The 19,668-nt window shown below is 42.2% G+C and overlaps 1 protein-coding gene across 2 annotated transcripts in view; it reads left to right on the forward strand.

The window, feature by feature from the left end:
* TECPR2 (tectonin beta-propeller repeat containing 2) overlaps nucleotides 1-16,218 on the forward strand; it is a 56,104-nt gene extending 39,886 nt beyond the window's left edge. For both annotated transcript variants that reach the window (XM_066629239.1, XM_066629248.1), the window contains exons 17-20: nucleotides 3,060-3,208; nucleotides 10,089-10,230; nucleotides 14,263-14,412; nucleotides 15,213-16,218. In XM_066629239.1, the coding sequence (XP_066485336.1) occupies nucleotides 3,060-3,208; nucleotides 10,089-10,230; nucleotides 14,263-14,412; nucleotides 15,213-15,367 (596 nt within the window). In that variant the 3' untranslated portion in view covers nucleotides 15,368-16,218. The remainder of the gene's footprint in view (nucleotides 1-3,059; nucleotides 3,209-10,088; nucleotides 10,231-14,262; nucleotides 14,413-15,212) is intronic.
* Nucleotides 16,219-19,668: the final 3,450 nt, after the last annotated feature.

Raw genomic sequence — 19,668 nt, forward strand, 5'->3', positions numbered from 1 at the left:
TTATGTCAGAATGCCAGATGCAGGGGAGGGCACCAGGATGAGGTCTCTTGTTATCTGGTGTGCTCCCTGGGGCATTTGGTGGGCCGCTGTGAGATACAGGAAGCTGGACTAGATGGGCCTATGGCCCGATCCAGTGGGGCTGTTCTTATGTTCTTATGACCTTTGCACCCTCTTGTAGTTGTCCTTTGTTCTTAGTTCACATAGCACCCATTCAGACCTCTGACTGCATGTGACCTCTTTTTATCTTTTAAGATTACCATTTTGATAGCCTTCACTTTGAACAGGATTGCTTGGATCCCAGTATCTCTTTTCCCCCTTCTATATCTCTACATATATCAGGAAAGGGTGATTTTGCACCCAAAAGGATTGCTTGGTTAGACTGTGTCAAAAGTCTGTTTTCATACTTAACAGGAAGAGTTGTTAGTCACTATGAAAAGAGAACATTAGATGCTGCCTTTAGGAATGTTGTCCATTAATACCCCAGTCCTATTCTCTGCTGCACAGAATCTCATGCAAGGGCATCAACATGAGTATGAGAAAGCAAATTATTCTCTTGTCATAATTTTGCACCACCAACAGCACTTCCACAGGAATAGCCTGTAGTGCAAACAGTTTTTTAGTGACAATGTAACTCAACCGTAGAGTTCAAGAGATATTTTGAGGAGAGGGTAGAACATAGGAGTTAGGGACATGGGTGTATTGTCAGTTGTCCCACTGTCCTTTTGATCCCACCCAAGGGATCCTGCAGCAAAAGGACTTCTCAGTGACAGGAAGTTATGTCACTCCTGCCTATTGTAGGACAACACTTTTAGTTTTGTAGTTAAGCTACAGTTTCATTCTTTAGGAACTTATGTTCACAAACAATTAACTAGCACAAGCGTGATGGATTGTAAGGCCTTCTGCCTGCAGGTTATGGGGCAAAATTACACCGTCTGTCCAAAGTAAGTATGTCATTGACAATATTTAATACAAGCAGACTTTTACACTAAGCTTTCCTGAAGAGTACACTGTATCCAGTTATGGGATATCCCAGTTGCAGAACAGAATGTTCTGTAAATCTATGAGATTCACTCATGGGGAGGGTGTAAGTTTAGAATCTTGCCAAAATATCGCATGACTACAATGTTTGTGCGTGCACCTTGTCTTTCCAAAAGTTATAGTATGGAAGCACTAGACCAGATTTCTCTGCATTTTCATCCATATAACATTTCAGCTTTCTTTCACACCTTCCTAAATGTAAATAACACAGTTGAAACGTCTAGGAATCTGAAATCTATTGATAGATGATTGACGGATTACTTGAAAGAGTAATTTAACAGCTTTGCATTTTCTATTTCAGTTCTCAGGAAAGCAGCAAAGTTTTGATGCTGCCATTCAAGTGAAAACAAAAAATGCTGATTGGATAACCCTTTTGGAAAAACGCTTCTTTCTTCCATTGCACAATGGTAGCAGAAGCTGGCTAACCTTGAAATATTTATCCCAAAGCCCCATCCGGTGACCACTCTTGGCTAGTAACATTTGGAATGTTAAGCACTAACATGTATTTATAGACCTAGTTTGCAAGCATGACCAGCTCCAAGGAGAGTTCACTGGAGGTCATGTGAAAACTTGCTTCTCTAATTAGACACAGAATTACATTACATTGAGGGCCCCCCCCCCGTTTATTCCTCTTTGAAAATGTTTCCAGCAATAATTATAGAATACATTCTGTCCTGTTGTCCTATAAGATGCTTTTTTAAAAAGCAAACAGTTTTTATTTTTCCTTCTTTTGTTTTGATGTTAATTTTAGCAGATGTAGTTCACGATTCAAAGCTCCATGCATGCTCTGAGGCATTCATGATCCTCTTTTGAGAATGGTTTGTTTCAGATTATCAGTACTCCCTAAGTAACAGTCATATTTGGGAGAGGGTCAAATAGTACCTACACTCCCTGTCTTGCCTTCAAATCCTGCATAAATGTAAAATATGCATATGCGTGTCAAATCCAATAACCATATGCCCAAACTGTGCAGTTGATTCTTGGGTTTTATGCAAGATGTTGATTGTGCAGGTCAGACTTGTACGTGTTGGGTGCCGTGAGCATAGGCTTGATGTAAGTGTTGTTAGCCCATTCTTGGCTTTCTGTCTCAGACTGAAAGGCAGTCTCATTCCTCCACAGTGCACAGCCTCTACTCAGGGAGAAGATAATGAACCTGTACAATGAACTTCTCTATTCACTTCAGTGGAGGCGAAAAATTTTTATGTAAATTCTTCTGTATGCCTAGAGCTGCCCTTTTCCATTGAAGCAAATGGAATTGATCTTGCATGTAGAAGAGCTCTCTCTGCATTTCAGAAGCCCTGCACCCACAAGGACCTGCTGGATAGGGACAACCAGGTGCAGTCCATGGACAACTAAAACTCTCCTTTTCTGTAGTACTTGTCTGCTTAAAAGTTCTGTTGCATTAAGTAGGGAGTTTTTATTCGCTTTACTGGTGTACTTCTGTGGTACAATATTTTGGCCTTAGAAGCCTTTTGTTTCTTGCTGAAAGAAGTTCATGCTTCTACAAGTTCATGCTGAGACATCGGTCTACAACTTGCCTTTCTTCAATTAATTGCAGACACTTTAAAGGCTCAAATTGCTGTGCTGTGACGGCTCCTTAATACTTTCCACCACTCTGTTGGGTCTCCAAACTCCTAAGCCCTACAGGTAGCTACATACCTTCCTGTTCTTCTTTCCTGCTCCCCCCCCCCCATCCTTCTCTGCTCTTCCACATTGGTTCTTCCATCTACTTTTTATGCCCAGAATGGTCAGTAATTTTCCTGGTTAATTCTGAGGCTCAGACTCCATGTAACGTGCGAGAACGGTCATTGGAACTCTTGTTGCTTTGGTTTATTGTTCTTAGTTGGATCAGCAGCAATGCAGGAAAGATGGTTAACTGTTCCTGATCTAAATTTCCCTCCAGCTGAAGTTGCTGAAGCAAGGGATAAAACAGCATTAGTTGTGCAGCTTGAGCCTAACCACTACCATAGGCCAAAGCTGAACATTGTTTGATTTACTGGAAGTCGTCCTTTTTTAACTAGGTGCTGTGAAGCTGGTCAGTTTGGCATGTGGAAAACAGCACATCTGGGCGTGTGACAGTTGTGGTGGTATCTACTTTCGAGTTGGAACACAGCCTCTGAACCCAAGTCTGATGCTTCCTGCATGGATAATGATTGAGCCACCAATCCAGGTAAAATAGCCTTCCTCCTTTGTAACTAATTGGTCTGTCCCAGTGCTAGTGCTTTTGGAGTACTAGTGCTTTTTGTTCACAACAGTGGTGTTACTGGGGTTTGCCTCACCCAGTGTGGGAGGCCAGCGTGTCACCCCCATAGTGGACCTCCTCGCATTCAGTGGGGGGGGGGGCAATGCCTTGGGGTGTGGCCGTGGTGATGCTCCATCACCCCACCCCTCCTGTTTTTTGGCTATAAGTTTTGGTAGAACAGAAATATTTAAACAGTTCATTTCATTTCAGTCTGCATGAAAATATGCATGGAATGATATATAACGTGGTATTATTCAAAAATACCAAGATTTAAAAAACTTTGGCCATGTGACTCTCTCTCTCTCTCTCTCGCACACACACGCACACACACCATGCGCCCGCCCGCCCGCCCACGCCATGCGGCCCACACTCCCCTAGTGATGCCACTAGTTCACAGTGATGGCACTGTTCAACCCTGACAAGTTTGGTGAAGATGAAAGGGGAGGTTGAGTAGAAATGGGGCTGGGGAAGAATTCTCCATTTCATAGTCAGAGCTGGCCCGTCCATGAGGCCAACTGAGGCAGCTGCCTCAGGCAGTGGGCACTTGCTTCCATTCACCACTGCTGCTCCTTCTTGCTCCTGAATTGGAAAAGGAAGAGGAATACACCACTACTGTCCTATGGCTATTAGAAGAGTTTGTACTTTTTTACTAGTAGTGAGGCTTTTTTCTTAGCTGCAGCAGAAAAGGAAGAGGCAGAAAAGCCGACAATGGCATTTTCAAAACAATAGAAATGTTTAAAAGCTGGCAAAGTTTCCAAACCTTTCTCCTGTGTACAATTTTTTTTGTCCTTACGATAGGACAAACATCTCATTTTTTATATCTAGGGAGTCTCTCAATTTTAAAATATTGTAAATAAAAAGCTTCATCTAAACTGCACTGGCTTTTCTGTTCATGGTCTGTAAATATAACTGTGCAAAAAAGAAAAAAAAGGCTCTGCTGACAAAAGTAACTCTTGTCTATTTGTGGTGTAAGGAGATCAAAGGTGCAGGGTGCGATTACATTTGCAATGGGGGGGGCAGACCCACCTGTGAAAAACAAGAGCTTTGCTATATTAGACTCTAATATATTCTAATATAGAAAAGAGTCTTTTATGGACTCTTTTTCTCAAGAAAAGAGAAATAATCTCTTGGTTATACAATGGAATTTGGAAGAATTCCAGTACATTTTGGCAGGTTGTTAACAAGAAAAATTGAAAGGGTGACTTTGTGTTGCCTCTGGACACTAACCCCCCCCCCCCAATAAAAGCCAGCTTGGTTCTATCTTTTGACCCACAGATAATTGGTGTCCTAGCAAGCCATTCAAGAGGCCATTGCAGATTGACTGTTCTTTGTTAACTTGACCTGATAGTTTTGTGGCATCCTAGTCATAGCAGCAGACAAAACAGGAGACAGTACAAACCAAAAGGGAACTTACAGCCCTGCCTTTCAGTTCCTTAATGTACGAATTTGTTCTCAAAGTATTGTCTGCCCATAGTGAGGGAGAACAATCTAACCCTCTGCTCAGATACAATCATTGGCCATGTCCTGGAGCGTATTATCATAATGCTTGCCTGCAAGTAATTTTATTTTCTTCTGCAGAAGAACTTGCATAACAGTCCCAAATTCAGGGATGGTGCAGTTTCTGTCAGTATTGATACAGATCATAAATCAGCTGCCGAGAATAGTGTAGCCCCTCTTGGACTTTTCACCAGCTTTTAGAGTAACTGAAACTTACCTCTGGTAATGAACCTGAGCCTGGTTAGAAATTTATGTTGTTAAATACTCGCTAATTATGGATAGCTGTGTACATGTTCTCTTCACGCTGTTCTCCCTGCAGCTTGTGAAATGACTCTTGCTGCCTCTTCATGTGAAAGCAGATCACCTGTTTACAACCCTGTTTTTCTGTTTGGTGAGCTCAGAACGGTGGGCAGGAAAATGACACGCTATGGAGCTATTAAATTATGGAACAGTTGTGCATGGGAATGTAACCCGTTCTTTTCAGACCTTCTTTAAAGCTACAAACAGGCTGTCAGCAAGGCCTTTCCTTTATCAGAGTTGCTCTTTTAAGATCACCTGCAGGTTGATCAAAAGTGTCTCCTGCACTCTGGCATCTGAAATCTCAAAAATAAATCTATTTTCCCTTTAGTTTCATTCAGTACAATGCATAACCTACTAATACCAAATTTCTTACTACAGTATAGTGTAGAATTGTCTTTATATTGATTTTTTCCTCTTAGAAATTATTATGCTTTAAGAATATTTATATACTGTTTCTCAAAAAACCTTCAATGAACTTGAAGTAATTTGAAGTTTCAAAAAACCTTCAGTGAACTTGAAGAATTCAAGTAATCTGCAGCTATAATAGCAGAAGGAAGACTTGATCTTAAGGGCTTGTTGCATGTTCATTGTGCTTAGCTTCTGTTTCATTTTTAATTCGATATGTGATTATTACCAGTGATCTCCTTTATATTACTGATGAGCTTCCATAATACACACATTCCAAGTTACTAAAGTTATTTCTTCTTAATAGATTTTCTCCTTTTGTCTTCTGATGCTGGCTTAAGTCAGAAAATGTATAATGGTAAATACTGTAAACAAAGACATAATGCATGAAAAGATTCTTTTGTGACTTATCCCTTTTTTTATTGGCATTTATTAGATAGCTTACATAGTGAAGACCCAGAATATGTGGGTGCTTGAGGCACAAAAATTCAAATGGCGCCTTCCATTTATTCCAAGATATTTGAGTACTTGCCCTTTAACAGTAACCCAGAATTTGCCATCTCACCTTGTGTAAGAAGCAAGATTATGTAATGAAACATGTCTTGTTTATGCAGAAGGAATGACTTATTCTCTTTTGTGGGGAGGGGCTTCATTGCCTTCTGAAGTTTTATACTCTGTGGGTGGACAAAAGAAAGAGGTTTTGCTTAGTCATGGAAATAAAACTGAAGAGAGAACAGCCAGTGACCTTGGAATGCTATTAATCTTTATCTAAGAGGACACAGGGAATTTTAAAAATGCCTTAGCAATCTGAAATCAAATCCAGGAGGTGTGCTTACCTTACTTGGCGCTTGCAAAGTAAGATAATAGATTCCAGAAAAGTCCTGCATTTGTGCCTTTTGCATCTGAAATGTCTTAAGACTTGCTGGATCCTTTGCTAGAATTCTGGTATTGAAACATACCACCCACAAATTCTAACAATATGTCTTATCTCCCGATTCCGTATACAAATAAAGTGAAAGAGCTAACCTTTGGATTTTTGAAGTATGAGGTTGTGAATATTTGACTAGGGAGAACATAAGAACAGCCCCACTGAATCAGGCCATAGGCCCATCTAGTCCAGCTTCCTGTATCTCACAGCGGCCCACCAAATGCCCCAGGGAGCACACAAGACAACAAGAGACCTGCATCCTGGTGCCCTCCCTTGCATTGGCATTCTGATATAGCCCATTTCTAAAATCAGGAGGTTGCACATACACATCATGGCTTGTAACCAATAATGGATTTTTCCTCCAGCAATTTGTCCAATCCCCTTTTAAAGGCATCCAGGCCAGGATGTCACCACATCCTGCGGCAAGGAGTTCCACAGACCGACCACATGCTGAGTAAAGAAATATTTTCTTTTGTCTGTCCTAACGCTCCCAACACTCAATTTTAGTGGATGTCCCCTGGTTCTGCTGTGTGGAATATTTGATCTATTGCTGCTTTTTAGTAATTTGGTCCATTGTATCTTGTTTTAAACTTAGGTCTGAAATGTTTGTGCAAGCTTTCAAGTTTTTTAAAAAAAGAAATGCATCTGATGGTATCTAGCTCTTTTGTTAGTTTACATGGAATGGAATGCCAGTTCAGAGCAAGGTATGTGGTGCCCAAACCACCTTTAAGTTGAGGAATGTGACAGTGATGATGGAGTTTTCTGTTGCAAATGCAGTCTGGCAAGTTCGTGAGTTTCTTTGCTTTCTTGGGAGAGTGAGTAGGAGAGAACCTGCACACGCCAAAAGAAAACAGTTGCATAGATTGGTCTTCATTTTCAGGATTTCTATGTATTAAATACCTTTTTCTTTCGTAGCTGCAGCTAATGCAAGCAGTCTGCTCAAATCACCGTCAGCTGGGAAAGGTTTTTGAGCGCTCTCTCTCTCTCTCTCTCTCTCTCTCTCTCTCTCTCTGTGTGTGTGTGTGTGTGTGTGTGTGTGTGTGTGTGTGTGTAAATTATATTGGTCCAGTTTCTGTTATGTTTCAGTCTGTGCAGCTATTTTGTGTCCCTGTTAGGTACTTCTGACATTTGTATTTTGATCCCATGTTGCTGAGAATCCGAACAGAACATGGTTCAGCTTAAGGATTTTCAGAGGACACGCACGTGTCTGCCTAGGCACGTGTTCAGACTTGCTCAACTAAATTTTCCTCAGGGTGCCCAGTTGTACTTTGGGAACGAAGCCTGTAAAATGAGATTACCGGATAAGTTCAGTGATGGGTCCTGCTTATGCCTCCCCCCCAAGTGAACTTTCCAATATAGCTCTTACTTCACTGTCTCATTTTGCAATTTTTCCCCACAGCCCTACCACATAAGTCTTAGCTTTTTGTCCTGTTTCAAAATGTGATCACTACTAGAAACAGGACACTGTATGTTGGCCCTCTGGAGAAATCTAGCAGGGTTGCCTTTGTGCTAGGCAGAGAAAAACATGGGGCATAGTTAGTGATGCAAGAGACAATCAGACTGGGTTCAAGGAGAGGGGGAAAATGGAAGAATGTTTCTTTCAGCTTCCATCATCTAAGGGTCCAAAGTCCTTTCAGTGAATCTAAGCCAGGAAATTTTTTTTTAAGGAATTTCTAAATTATTACATAATATTTAGAATGGCACAATACTGCTTTTTGATACATAAACTATAGCATAAATAACACTGTGTTGTGGTCATCTCAGACAAGCCATTTTATTATGTCAGAAGCTTCTGTGGTGTACAGCCCACTTTTGTCAGGTGCACAAAGATGCTTAAACTTTAGCATCTCGTCAGCCAAGAGCTACAGTTCTTGGCTCTGAGGGACTGTTCACAGAACCACTCATCCCTCTGTCTCTAACGTCAGTCTTCACTTTGTTAAAGCTGGAACTTCCTGTTACTGAACGACTTGTATTTCCAAATATCTGGCTGCCATTTTTGCACCTCAAAGGAAGGAGATGATTTGCAGATGAGAAATGACAGAAGGAGGTTTTGTTGCAAAAATGGGTCTGGAGCCCTAGCTCAAGTGGGAAGCAGAGGAGAAGTTTTAAGCATTCTGCTTGCCACTTCTCTTCCTCCCAATGCCCTTTGCCCTATAAAAGTGGTGACCAGGCTTTTGAAAAAGCAAGTTTTAAGTGGCAACATGTAGTTAATCTGCAGTTGAAGTGAGGAAGAAAGCCCCTGCTTCACCTCTTCATTTTTTAAAAAGACTGTCCTTTTGATAGAAGTTAGTGAGATTTCACAGTTCACAGCAAGCACACAGTGACCCAGGATATTGGGCAAAGTCGTAGACCTAAAGAACTAGTCCAGATCTAGGTGTGATTTTGTTTTCCTGTGAATTAGCTACATGGGGAGAAATGTTTGGTCTCTCTCTATCAATATCTCTTGCTAAGTCTGCTAGAGCATAATGATAAGTTATCGGTTTCTGCATAAATGTTGATGAGTGGAACAGAGTTAATCTGTCCTTATAGTTCAGGGTGAGGAGTAGCATTTCTCCTCCTGTAACATTTGAATTGCTTTTAGAGTGGCATTGGTGTGTCTGCAGAGACTGTTCTTGTTGCACAGAGGGACCCTTTTCATGATTCAGCAGAAGCTTCATTTAGCAGTTGTTTGCTTTTGAACAACAGGGCATTTCTTTCCTATTTCATGCCAAGCAGACTGCCTCAGTGCCCGGCGGTTAGAAGCCATGATCCAGTTGATATTGTGTGGCAAGAGGAGGGCAGGAATCCTTGTTTGGGACCCAACTGTCATAACACAAGGCTGGAAGGGGCTTCATATCTGTTCCAACCCTCTGTGCTCAGGTGTCATCATTCAGACTTTAAACCACATCACTTGCTAAAACCTGCTATGGACAAATGCATTGACTCCAAATGATTGTGTACCGCAAGCAGAGAAGAGGAGCAGCTTTTGTCTGCCTGGTTCAAACAGTGGTTTGAGTATGCTGCTGTTTGAGCCGAAGACAAGGGCAGAATGTAGAACCACCTTTGTGCTGCTTCCATCCTGGCAGGCACCTCAGTGGTGCAGACACTGCACCATCAAAGCATTGACCAGATGCTGCCCACAGGCTTCCAGCTGGCCATCAGTGGTGGTATGTAGTGCTATAGCTCAGTGGTAGAGCACATGTGTGATATGCAGAAGGTCCCCACTTCAGTCCCTAGCAGCCTCTCCAGATGGGGCTAGGAAAAGCCCCTGTCTGAAACCCTGAAGCGTTGCTACAAGCCAGTGCCGACAATACTGAAATAGTTTATTATTATTTATTATTGCTTGTCATTACAGACCTGCATGTCGTCATTAATGAAAAGATAACACTAAATTCTGATTCAAATTACAACATGGCATCCATATTCATAAAATTGCTTTCTTGGGTTCTAGGGAAGTGATCCCATATGGTAGGAGTTTTTATTTTGCTTTCCAAGAGCTGATAAAATGAAGTGTTAGATTTTCAAGTTATCTTAAAACCCTTTTTGACTGTCATGTATGTTCAGAGTGTTCTCTTCACTCCTCCAACCATGTTGTTAATATTTGATTTTTTTTTCCTTTTTGTCGATCCACAAGGGTGTAGAACACTCTGTAGCTAGTGACATTTGATAATGTGGAATTCTGTGTCTTAACTTTTCTAGCCCGTTGGTGTCAACTTGATCAGTGTCTACTCGAGTCCCAATGACCAAAGTCTGTGGGCGATTGACAGCAGATGGAATGTTCATGTTCGCACTGGGATTACAGAGGAGATGCCTGTAGGCACGGACTGGGAGCAGGTTCCAGGTGAGAATATTTGCATACGCATTTCAGCTGGCATCCATTCTATTTCCTTGTTTTGCTTCCAAGCATTTTTAACCCTGCCCAGGAAGTTAATTAGAACAGCTAATAAAATGTAAGACATCGGTAAATGCAGTTCACTTTCATACAGTGCAATGTAGATGTTGGAACCCTTCAGTAAAAAGGGACCAAAGCGTTGTTGAAATAAAACAGTCTTCATCTGCCACTTGAAAAACCAAGATGGTGCCAGGCATACCCCCTTTGGAAGGTTTCAAAGTCTCTACATGGCAATGGACAATGCCCTGACTGTCACACTCACTAGCACACTCTCCTCCAGGTTCCAATAAGAACATAAGAACAGCCCCACTGGATCAGGCCATAGGCCCATCTAGTCCAGCTTCCTGTATCTCACAGCGGCCCACCAAATGCCCCAGGGAGCACACCAGATAACAAGAGACCTCATCCTGGTGCTCTCCCCTACATCTGGCATTCTGACTTAACCCATTCCTAAAATCAGGAGGTTGTGCATACACATCATGGCTTGTACCCCATAATGGATTTTTCCTCCAGAAACTCGTCCAATCCCCTTTTAAAGGCGTCTAGGCTAGACGCCAGCACCACATCCTGTGGCAAGGAGTTCCACAGACCGACCACGCGCTGAGTAAAGAAATATTTTCTTTTGTCTGTCCTAACCCGCCCAACACTCAATTTTAGTGGATGTCCCCTGGTTCTGGTATTATGTGAGAGTGTAAAGAGCATCTCCCTATCCACTCTGTCCATCCCCTGCATAATTTTGTATGTCTCAATCATGCCCCCCCTCAAGCGTCTCTTTTCTAGGCTGAAGAGGCCCAAACGCCGTAGCCTTTCCTCATAAGGAAGGTGCCCCAGCCCCGTAATCATCTTAGTCGCTCTCTTTTGCACCTTTTCCATTTCCACTATGTCTTTTTTGAGATGCGGCGACCAGAACTGGACACAATACTCCAGGTGTGGCCTTACCATCGATTTGTACAACGGCATTATAATACTAACCGTTTTGTTCTCAATACCCTTCCTAATGATCCCAAGCATAGAATTGGCCTTCTTCACTGCCACCGCACATTGGGTCAACACTTTCATCGACCTGTCCACCACCACCCCAAGATCTCTCTCCTGATCTGTCACAGACAGCTCAGAACCCATCAGCCTATATCTAAAGTTTTGATTTTTTGCCCCAATGTGCATGACTTTACACTTACTGACATTGAAGCGCATCTGCCATTTTGCTGCCCATTCTGCCAGTCTGGAGAGATCCTTCTGGAGCTCCTCACAATCACTTCTGGTCTTTACCACTCGGAAAAGTTTGGTGTCGTCTGCAAACTTAGCCACTTCACTGCTCAACCCTGTCTCCAGGTCATTTATGAAGAGGTTGAAAAGCACCGGTCCCAGGACAGATCCTTGGGGCACACCGCTTTTCACCTCTCTCCATTGTGAAAATTGCCCATTGACACCCACTCTCTGCTTCCTGGCCTCCAACCAGTTCTCAATCCACGAGAGGACCTGTCCTCTAATTCCCTGACTGTGGAGTTTTTTCAGTAGCCTTTGGTGAGGGACCGTGTCAAACGCCTTCTGAAAGTCCAGATATATAATGTCCACGGGTTCTCCCGCATCCACATGCCTGTTGACCTTTTCAAAGAATTCTATAAGGTTCGTGAGGCAAGACTTACCCTTACAGAAGCCATGCTGACTCTCCCTCAGCAAGGCCTGTTCGTCTATGTGTTTTGAGATCCTATCTTTGATGAGGCATTCCACCATCTTACCCGGTATGGATGTTAGGCTGACCGGCCTATAGTTTCCCGGGTCCCCCCTCTTTCCCTTTTTAAAAATAGGCGTGACATTTGCTATCCTCCAATCTTCTGGCACTGTGGCCGTTTTGAGGGACAAGTTGCATACCTTAGTCAAGAGATCTGCAACTTCATTCTTCAATTCCTTAATAACCCTTGGGTGTATGCCATCAGGGCCCGGTGACTTATTGATCTTTAATTTATCAATGAGGTCTGAAACATCTTCTCTTTTAACCTCTATCTGACTTAACTCCTCGGTTAGGAGGGGCCGTTCGGGTAGCGGTATCTGCCCGAGGTCTTCTGCCGTGAAGACAGATGCAAAGAACTCATTTAATTTCTCTGCCATCTCTAAGTCTCCTTTTATCTCCCCTTTCCCTCCCTCACCATCCAGAGGGCCAACCGCTTCTCTGGCGGGTTTCCTGCTTCTAACATATTTGAAGAAGCTTTTATTATTCCCCTTAATGTTGCTGGCCATGCGTTCCTCATAGTCTCGCTTGGCCTCCCCTATCACCTTCTTACATTTCTTTTGCCACAGTTTATGTTCCTTTTTATTCTCTTCATTAGGGCAAGACTTCCATTTACGGAAGGAAGCTTCCTTGCCCTTCACAGCCTCTCTAACTTGGCTGGTTAGCCATGCGGGCACCCTCCTGGATTTAGTGGAACCCTTCTTTCTTTGCGGTATACACCTCTGCTGGGCCTCTATTACTGTTGTTTTAAGCAGCCTCCATGCATTCTGGAGAGACTGGACTCTTTTTACCCTCCCTTTCAACCTCCTTCTAACCAGCCTCCTCATTTGAGGGAAGTCCGCCCGTCGGAAGTCAAGGGTTTTTGTTAGAGATTTGCCTGGTATTCTTCCCCCAACGTGCACGTCAAAACGGATCGCAGCATGATCACTGTTCCCCAATGGCTCAGTAACGTTTACATCTCTAACCAGGTCCTGCGTACCGCACAAAATTAAATCCAGAGTCACCTGTCCTCTGGTGGGCTCCGTGACTAGCTGATCTAAGCCACAGTCATTCAGCACGTCAAGAAATCCGGTTTCCTTATCGTGACCAGAACACAAATTGACCCAGTCAATATGAGGATAATTGAAGTCCCCCATGATTACAACCCTGTCCTTCCTTGTCACCTCCCTGATCTGTTTCCTCATTTCAAGGTCCCCATCAGATTTCTGGTCTGGAGGACGATAGCACGCCCCCAGTATTACATCGCTGCACAAGCCTGGTAATTTAACCCACAGAGATTCTACTGTGGAGTCGGACCCACCTTCAATCTCTACTTTGCTGAATTCTATCCCTTCCTTAACATAAAGGGCCACCCCACCTCCAACACGCCCCTGCCTGTCCCTCCTGTAGAGTTTATAGCCCGGGATTGCGGTATCCCACTGATTCTCCGCATTCCACCAGGTTTCCGTTATGCCCACTATGTCAATATTTTCCCTTGTCACCAGACATTCCAGTTCTCCCACCTTTGCTCGTAGACTTCGGGCATTCGCATAAAAGCATTTATACACGGAATGCCCCAGGATGGGCTGCTTATTCACTCCTTTGTCCCCGCATCCTCTCATTGTGCCAAACCGTCTATCACATCCCATCACCCTACCCTTCCCAATTTCTTCTCCTACCCTGCCTTTGTCTTGTTGTTCTCTAACTTAATCTCAGTTACTCAATCTCAGTTACTTTAGCTGACTGAATAATGATTAATTCTTTGTCACATCTCCAGTACACATCCTTTAAAACAAATCTTTCTTCCATGCATAGGTGGCCTAAGATATGTTGAGAAGTACTAGGAGGAATGGCTGCCCTTCTTTGAGTTGACATTTGGAGTTTCAAGCCAAGTGAACCCTCCTCAAGCAAATCCATCTAGGGGCCCACACTTCTTCCCTCCTTTTCTGTGCTTCTCAGCCAGTGGTGGCCTCCAGATAATGAAAAATTGCTTCTCACTAAGAGCCCAATCCTTTGCCTGTCTACTCAGAAGTAAGTCCCATTATAGTCAATGGAACTTACTCCCAGGAAAGTGTGGATAGGATTACAGTCACAAACTTCTCCATCCCCATAACCTCGTTTGGCCTGTAACCTGGCTTTTGGTTTTCTCTATTCAACTTTCCAGTGCTGATACAGCCTGTCAGCATTGGATAGTCTGACTGTTAAGTAAGGCCTTCCTTTCCAGGGTGTTGGCTTCTAAATATTTTGAGCATTTTCATTGTCTTTGGGTTTAGGGCTTCAGGCATGCCAGCTGGCATTAAGTACAAGGACAGTTTGGGCACGCTGTCCAAATGGAGACGTGGCCCGGCGTTATGGCATCACAGATAAGAATCCTGCAGGAGACTATTGGAAGAAAATTCCAGGGAATGTTTCTTGTTTGACAGGTAAGTAGGTTTTTGGAAGGGAACAAACCTTAAGGAGGCCTCCATGACTACTTCCCAATTGCAGGATGCAGCACATGCCCTACTGTTGGTTAGGATTGTGCCCCTGTATCACTGAACACCACCTGCTGGAAAGCAGCAGTGGGGAAGAGTGGTCACCTTCTGGCCCTGTTTAATAGCTTCCTGAAAGTCATCTCCCCCTCCCCCATGTCATACAGTCAAATGTTTCATTGATAATTGCAGTAACCTTGAGGCAAATGCTTTTAAAACTGGATTTGGGTGCTGATATTCTGAGCTTCCTTGTGATGTGGTGCATTTGTCTTTTGGTAAATGCGGTTTGCAGGCCTCTCCCATTTTCTTGTTTTGTAAACATGCACTAAGTTTAATTGGTGAGGAAGGATTAGATAGGAAGGAATATAAATGAGAAACTTTAGGAAAACCTGGCAGCCTCAATTGTTGGGGGAGCATCTTGGCAAATCAAACAGGAACTACTGAAATACAAGTTGCCTAAGGGTCACACTAGACATAACATTACAGTTCCTTGTTGGAATCTCCCGACATGTTTTTTTACCTCTCATAAAGCAACTTTGTGGGGGGCAGTTTGGATCAGGGTAGGGGGAGTCTCTGCTCTGCAGCGCAGCTCTGATCTCCCACCATTTCAGAGCTGCTATTAGACACCAATAGGGAAACCACAGGGTTATGCTGGTTGTGGGGGGATGCAGCCAAACCCCTTCAGGATATTACTCTGTGAAAAGCCTGTGTTCTTGCATTCTAACTAAATCTGGCAATTGTTTGTTTCCCAGCTACTCCTTTAGATGAACTGTGGGCCATCGGTAGTTCAGGGTACCTTCTTCAACGCCTCACAAAGACCTTCCACCACTCTCACACTTTGCAGAAACATGCTGACTCCTCTGTGTTTCACTCTGATGATTTTGAAGATGAATGGGAAGTAATATGAGATCCTCATGGATGCGGAGCAGTAAAATAGCAAGGAATTCCTGTTATATGCCAAATGTCAGAGTTTTAAAGCTACAGGCATTTGACAATATTAGCACTTTGGTGTGTATATTTATTATATATATTAAAACAAAAAATAACTCAACTTATCAAATAGCCCCAAATTGTGAAGTGAGGTGTACTGTTTCAGACAGGCAGTGTGGCTTAAAGAAATTGTTAACTTGTTTTATTGTAACGGTTTATTTTGAAATATAACTTATCCGTTAACTTCATTCGCAGCAAAACTATTTTGCTATAGCATGCACACTGATATCTGTACTGCGTTGGGAAGGACTTCTGTTACATTACATATTTCTCAACAGCAGGAATATATTTTTTGGTTTCTTCTTTAGTTTCTTCTTGAATATATTTTTTGGTTTCTTCTTGGGTAGAAAAAAATTGGGTACAGTGTGGATGCTCATCACATTTTTTGTTTACCTTTCCCAGAAAAAAATAAAAATAGGTAACCTTTTTCTGTAGAAGATCAAATCAATGATATACTGTTTGGTATTGAATTGAAGATATCTGGGAACTGTTTTGATTGTAACTTCAGGGCTACACCAAACCATTGTGGAGCTTAAAAACAAATCATTAATTTCAAACATGGCTTAACAGTTTGGATTTATCCCAGTCTAGGAAGAATATTGTAGGTTAGCTGTATAAAATAAAGGTGGCTTGTGGGGGCGGCATTTGTACCACACTTGGCCTGACTGAACCGTGCCTGTAACCAGAGTCAGCTCTGAATACCTTTTTGTACCATAACTTAGAATGAAAACAAAAAAAGTGATATAAAGAAATATATTTATCCCATAAGAGAGTCTGTGGTATTTGTCTTCACAGTAGTGGATTTTTAGCTACATTAGCTAAATCTTGTGTTACATTTGAGATGTTTACAGCAGAGGTGCTCAACATGTTAGTTTACTAATCACTGCCACTTATTTCATGCAAATTTTCCTTAAGACGAAGCTGTAAAGGAATTGGAGTGAAAGCCTTGTAGCATTTTAAACAATATTTATTGAACAAGGAAGCCCGCTGTAAAATGTTTAAAGAGCTGCTAATGAATTGGCAAATGAGCCAACTTCCAATAGAAGAGGGGAGTTTGAGAACATGAAACTCAGTGCAGAAATAAATTCAGTCTTATGCTGATCTGTGCTAGATTTGAGGGGAGAACCAAGGCAATCCGGAAACAGAGACCCTTGACAACTTCAGTCATGATGCCTGCCTGTTTTGCAACAGTCCTTGTGTAATCAATGCCTGGTTCTCTATCTCAACTTAGGATAAGTAGGAGGTCACAACGTGTTTCCCTCTTGAGAGTTGATCTGTTTTGCTTATTTCTTCCTCATCTATATATGGAGTCTGCCTCAGAGTTTCTTTTTTTAGTCTGCCACTGGACTGTAACTGACTCAGCTACTGAAGTTTACCCTTGTTCATTTGACAGGCTGTTTAGAGGAGTCCGTTTGGCAAATGGAACTTAAGAGTAGTTTTTGACAACTCTGAAGTTAGGAACTTCTGATGGGTGGGAACGAAACTGTTTTGCGCTCTTCCTGATCAAGAACCAAGATGCTTGCACCCAATGCTGAAAAAAAATACATTTTACAAAAGTATATATATACATTGCACTTTTAAAAAGCCTTCTTGATAACGACTTTGGCTTGCTAGCTGTTTGTATTCCGTATAATAATGCACCTTGCTTTGTTTATGAATTTTAACTGGTGTTGACAGCCCTTCTGAGCCAGTGAGACTTTTTTGTATAGTTCATCTAATTGAAATGTTTACCATCTTTAGTTTCATTTATGTACATTTGTGTTTCTTTTCTGTTGTGCTTTCAGACAAGTGCAATAAACTAGACTTTTTCTTAAAAAAACAAAAACAAAATGCCACCAAAGACTTCTTTTCTTTAATGAAGATGATGAATGAGTTTGGTGGGGCAGGGCATGAGAGCTGCCTCCGAAGCTAACAGAATACGAGAGTTGCACTCACCTATCCAACCAATAGTCAGTGCTCATAGGAACAAGGAACATGTAGCACTTTTGCACAGCCCACAGGCTCACTCACTTCACAGTACCAAGATCTAAGTGGTGGGAGAACTATTAGAGTGAATTTCAACATCATCATAAAGGAAGATGCAACTGTGTTTAGCAGTAGACTTGAATATGAGAAATGCTAATGTACTGCTTGATGCAGTCAAGCTCACAGAAGGGCTTAAGATTGGCAACTACATTAGATATTAATGTGGCCAATTGTGCTGCTGTTACTAAAACTATGAAGTGAATTAATAATCTTAGAGTGTACCCAGCAGTGTATCGGGTTTCACAAGCTTGCATGTGACAAAACCAGCTTTCCATGAAAAACAGATGTTCATATTGATGTCAGATTCTTACTGGCAGTTTTTTTTAGGCAAAGGAGAGTCAAGTAGGCACATAATTACTACTACCTTAGAGGAATTCTCTGAGATAGGTAGAGCTTAAAAACAAAGAGTCAAACATTTTTGACCCTGGTTACAGCATATGAAATTAACATCTGTCAACTGTTTTGGACATGAAAGCATTGATGTAAGTGTTTTTGCATTCCTATTATAGACAAAAAATATTTTAAACATTTTAAAAATCTTTTTTCTGGGTTGTACGTGCCATCAATATGTTCTAGATTGGACCCCTGCAATATGTTTATATGAATGCATTTCATACAAATGCCTACTTAAACTCTAAATCCACTAAAGATTCTCACAGCTAGATTACCAGCCTAGACTGGTTATTTGGAATAGATCTCACAGTTTTAAAATGACTTCACTGGCTTCCTGTCTGTTTCCAGGCATAATTCAAGGTGCTTGTCTATCTTAAAATCTCTGAGACTTGGGACTTGGTTGTCTAAGGACTGCCTCCTCTTGCATGAATCTGCCTGTCAGTTAAGGTAATAATTTGAAGTTTGTCTCCCAGTATCCCAGCTGCCAGAGGTTAAGGCAAGTGGCAACTGAAAAAGGGGTCTTTCTGTGGTGGCCTCCTGCCTGTGGTATGCTCTTTTCCTGCTTGCCTGGAACCAAGTCAGATTATTTCCTTTCCTACAAGCAAGATGCTTCTTTTTACACAGGGGAATCCTCAGCATTGACTCGCCAAGTGCATTCTGAACTGTGCAATACAGAACTCTGCATAATCTAGTACAGCTCTGAGACTGCAATGAGAGCTTCATTTGCAGCTGTAACAGAAAAACCTGAGAACAGCACAACACAGTCGACCAGTACAGTAGGGACAATAGATGCCATTGCTGCCTTCCTTTATCCTTTTCCTATGGGATGCTGCCTACATTCACAGGTAGGTACATTCATACAGCACAGGTAGTGGCTGCAGTTTGGCCTTTCATCATCTTCTATACCAATTTGAACTATGGTACCACCTCATATTAAGACTGACTGAGGAGTTCAAAGCTGAACTCCCACTCAAAAAGTTTTGATTTATGCTTTTTGAGATTGCTTTGGCTATATAATATATTTTTATAGCTACTGCTCAAGAAAAGACCTTTTCACATTAGAGTGAGTAATGTCGGGGGACATAATAGCTGCCATTTTACATCACCATCTCCAGAAATTACTTTTAAGATGACTGATGAATGGAGTTGCTGATGAGTTGTGTGCTTCCAACACAATTATCTGCACTTGAAAGTGCAAGATTGCTCCTTTCTGTGTATCCAGATGCACTGTCTAAAATAACTGCCTCAAGTTATTTTACAGCAAGCATCCCTAAGTCAAGATGAACCGTAGTCAAGCTCCCCCAAAGGAGGAAGATACAAAACTTAGACAAAGATTGCCTTTAGTGGCATTGATCAGAATGCCTCCAATGTCTGGGCTGCAGGGGTGGGGGCAATGAGCAGCAGAGGCCCTGGACTTTGTTTTCAGAGCTTCTTTCAGAGCTGTATTTCAGAGCTTCTTCCCTTTGTTTGTTATCTTGTGGATGAACTAGGGCAGTGGTTCTCAAAACTTTTGAGCACTGGGACCCACTTTTTAAAATGACACTCTATTGCAGGGGTGCTCACACTTTTTTGGCTCGAGAGCTACTTTGAAACCCAGCAAGGCCCGGAGATCTACCAGAGTTTTTTTTTACAATGTTTGCGCCATCTTAACATATAACATTTATGTGTACAATATATGTTGGTGTACCTTGAGCCCCACTGAGTATAACAGGACTTACTCCTGAGCAGACATGCCTAGGATTAGGCTGTGAGGCTGCAATCCTAGCCACACTTACCTGGGAGTAAGCCCCATTGAGTTCA

The sequence above is a fragment of the Tiliqua scincoides genome, chromosome 1 (assembly GCF_035046505.1).
Source record: "Tiliqua scincoides isolate rTilSci1 chromosome 1, rTilSci1.hap2, whole genome shotgun sequence".
NCBI lineage: Eukaryota > Metazoa > Chordata > Lepidosauria > Squamata > Scincidae > Tiliqua > Tiliqua scincoides.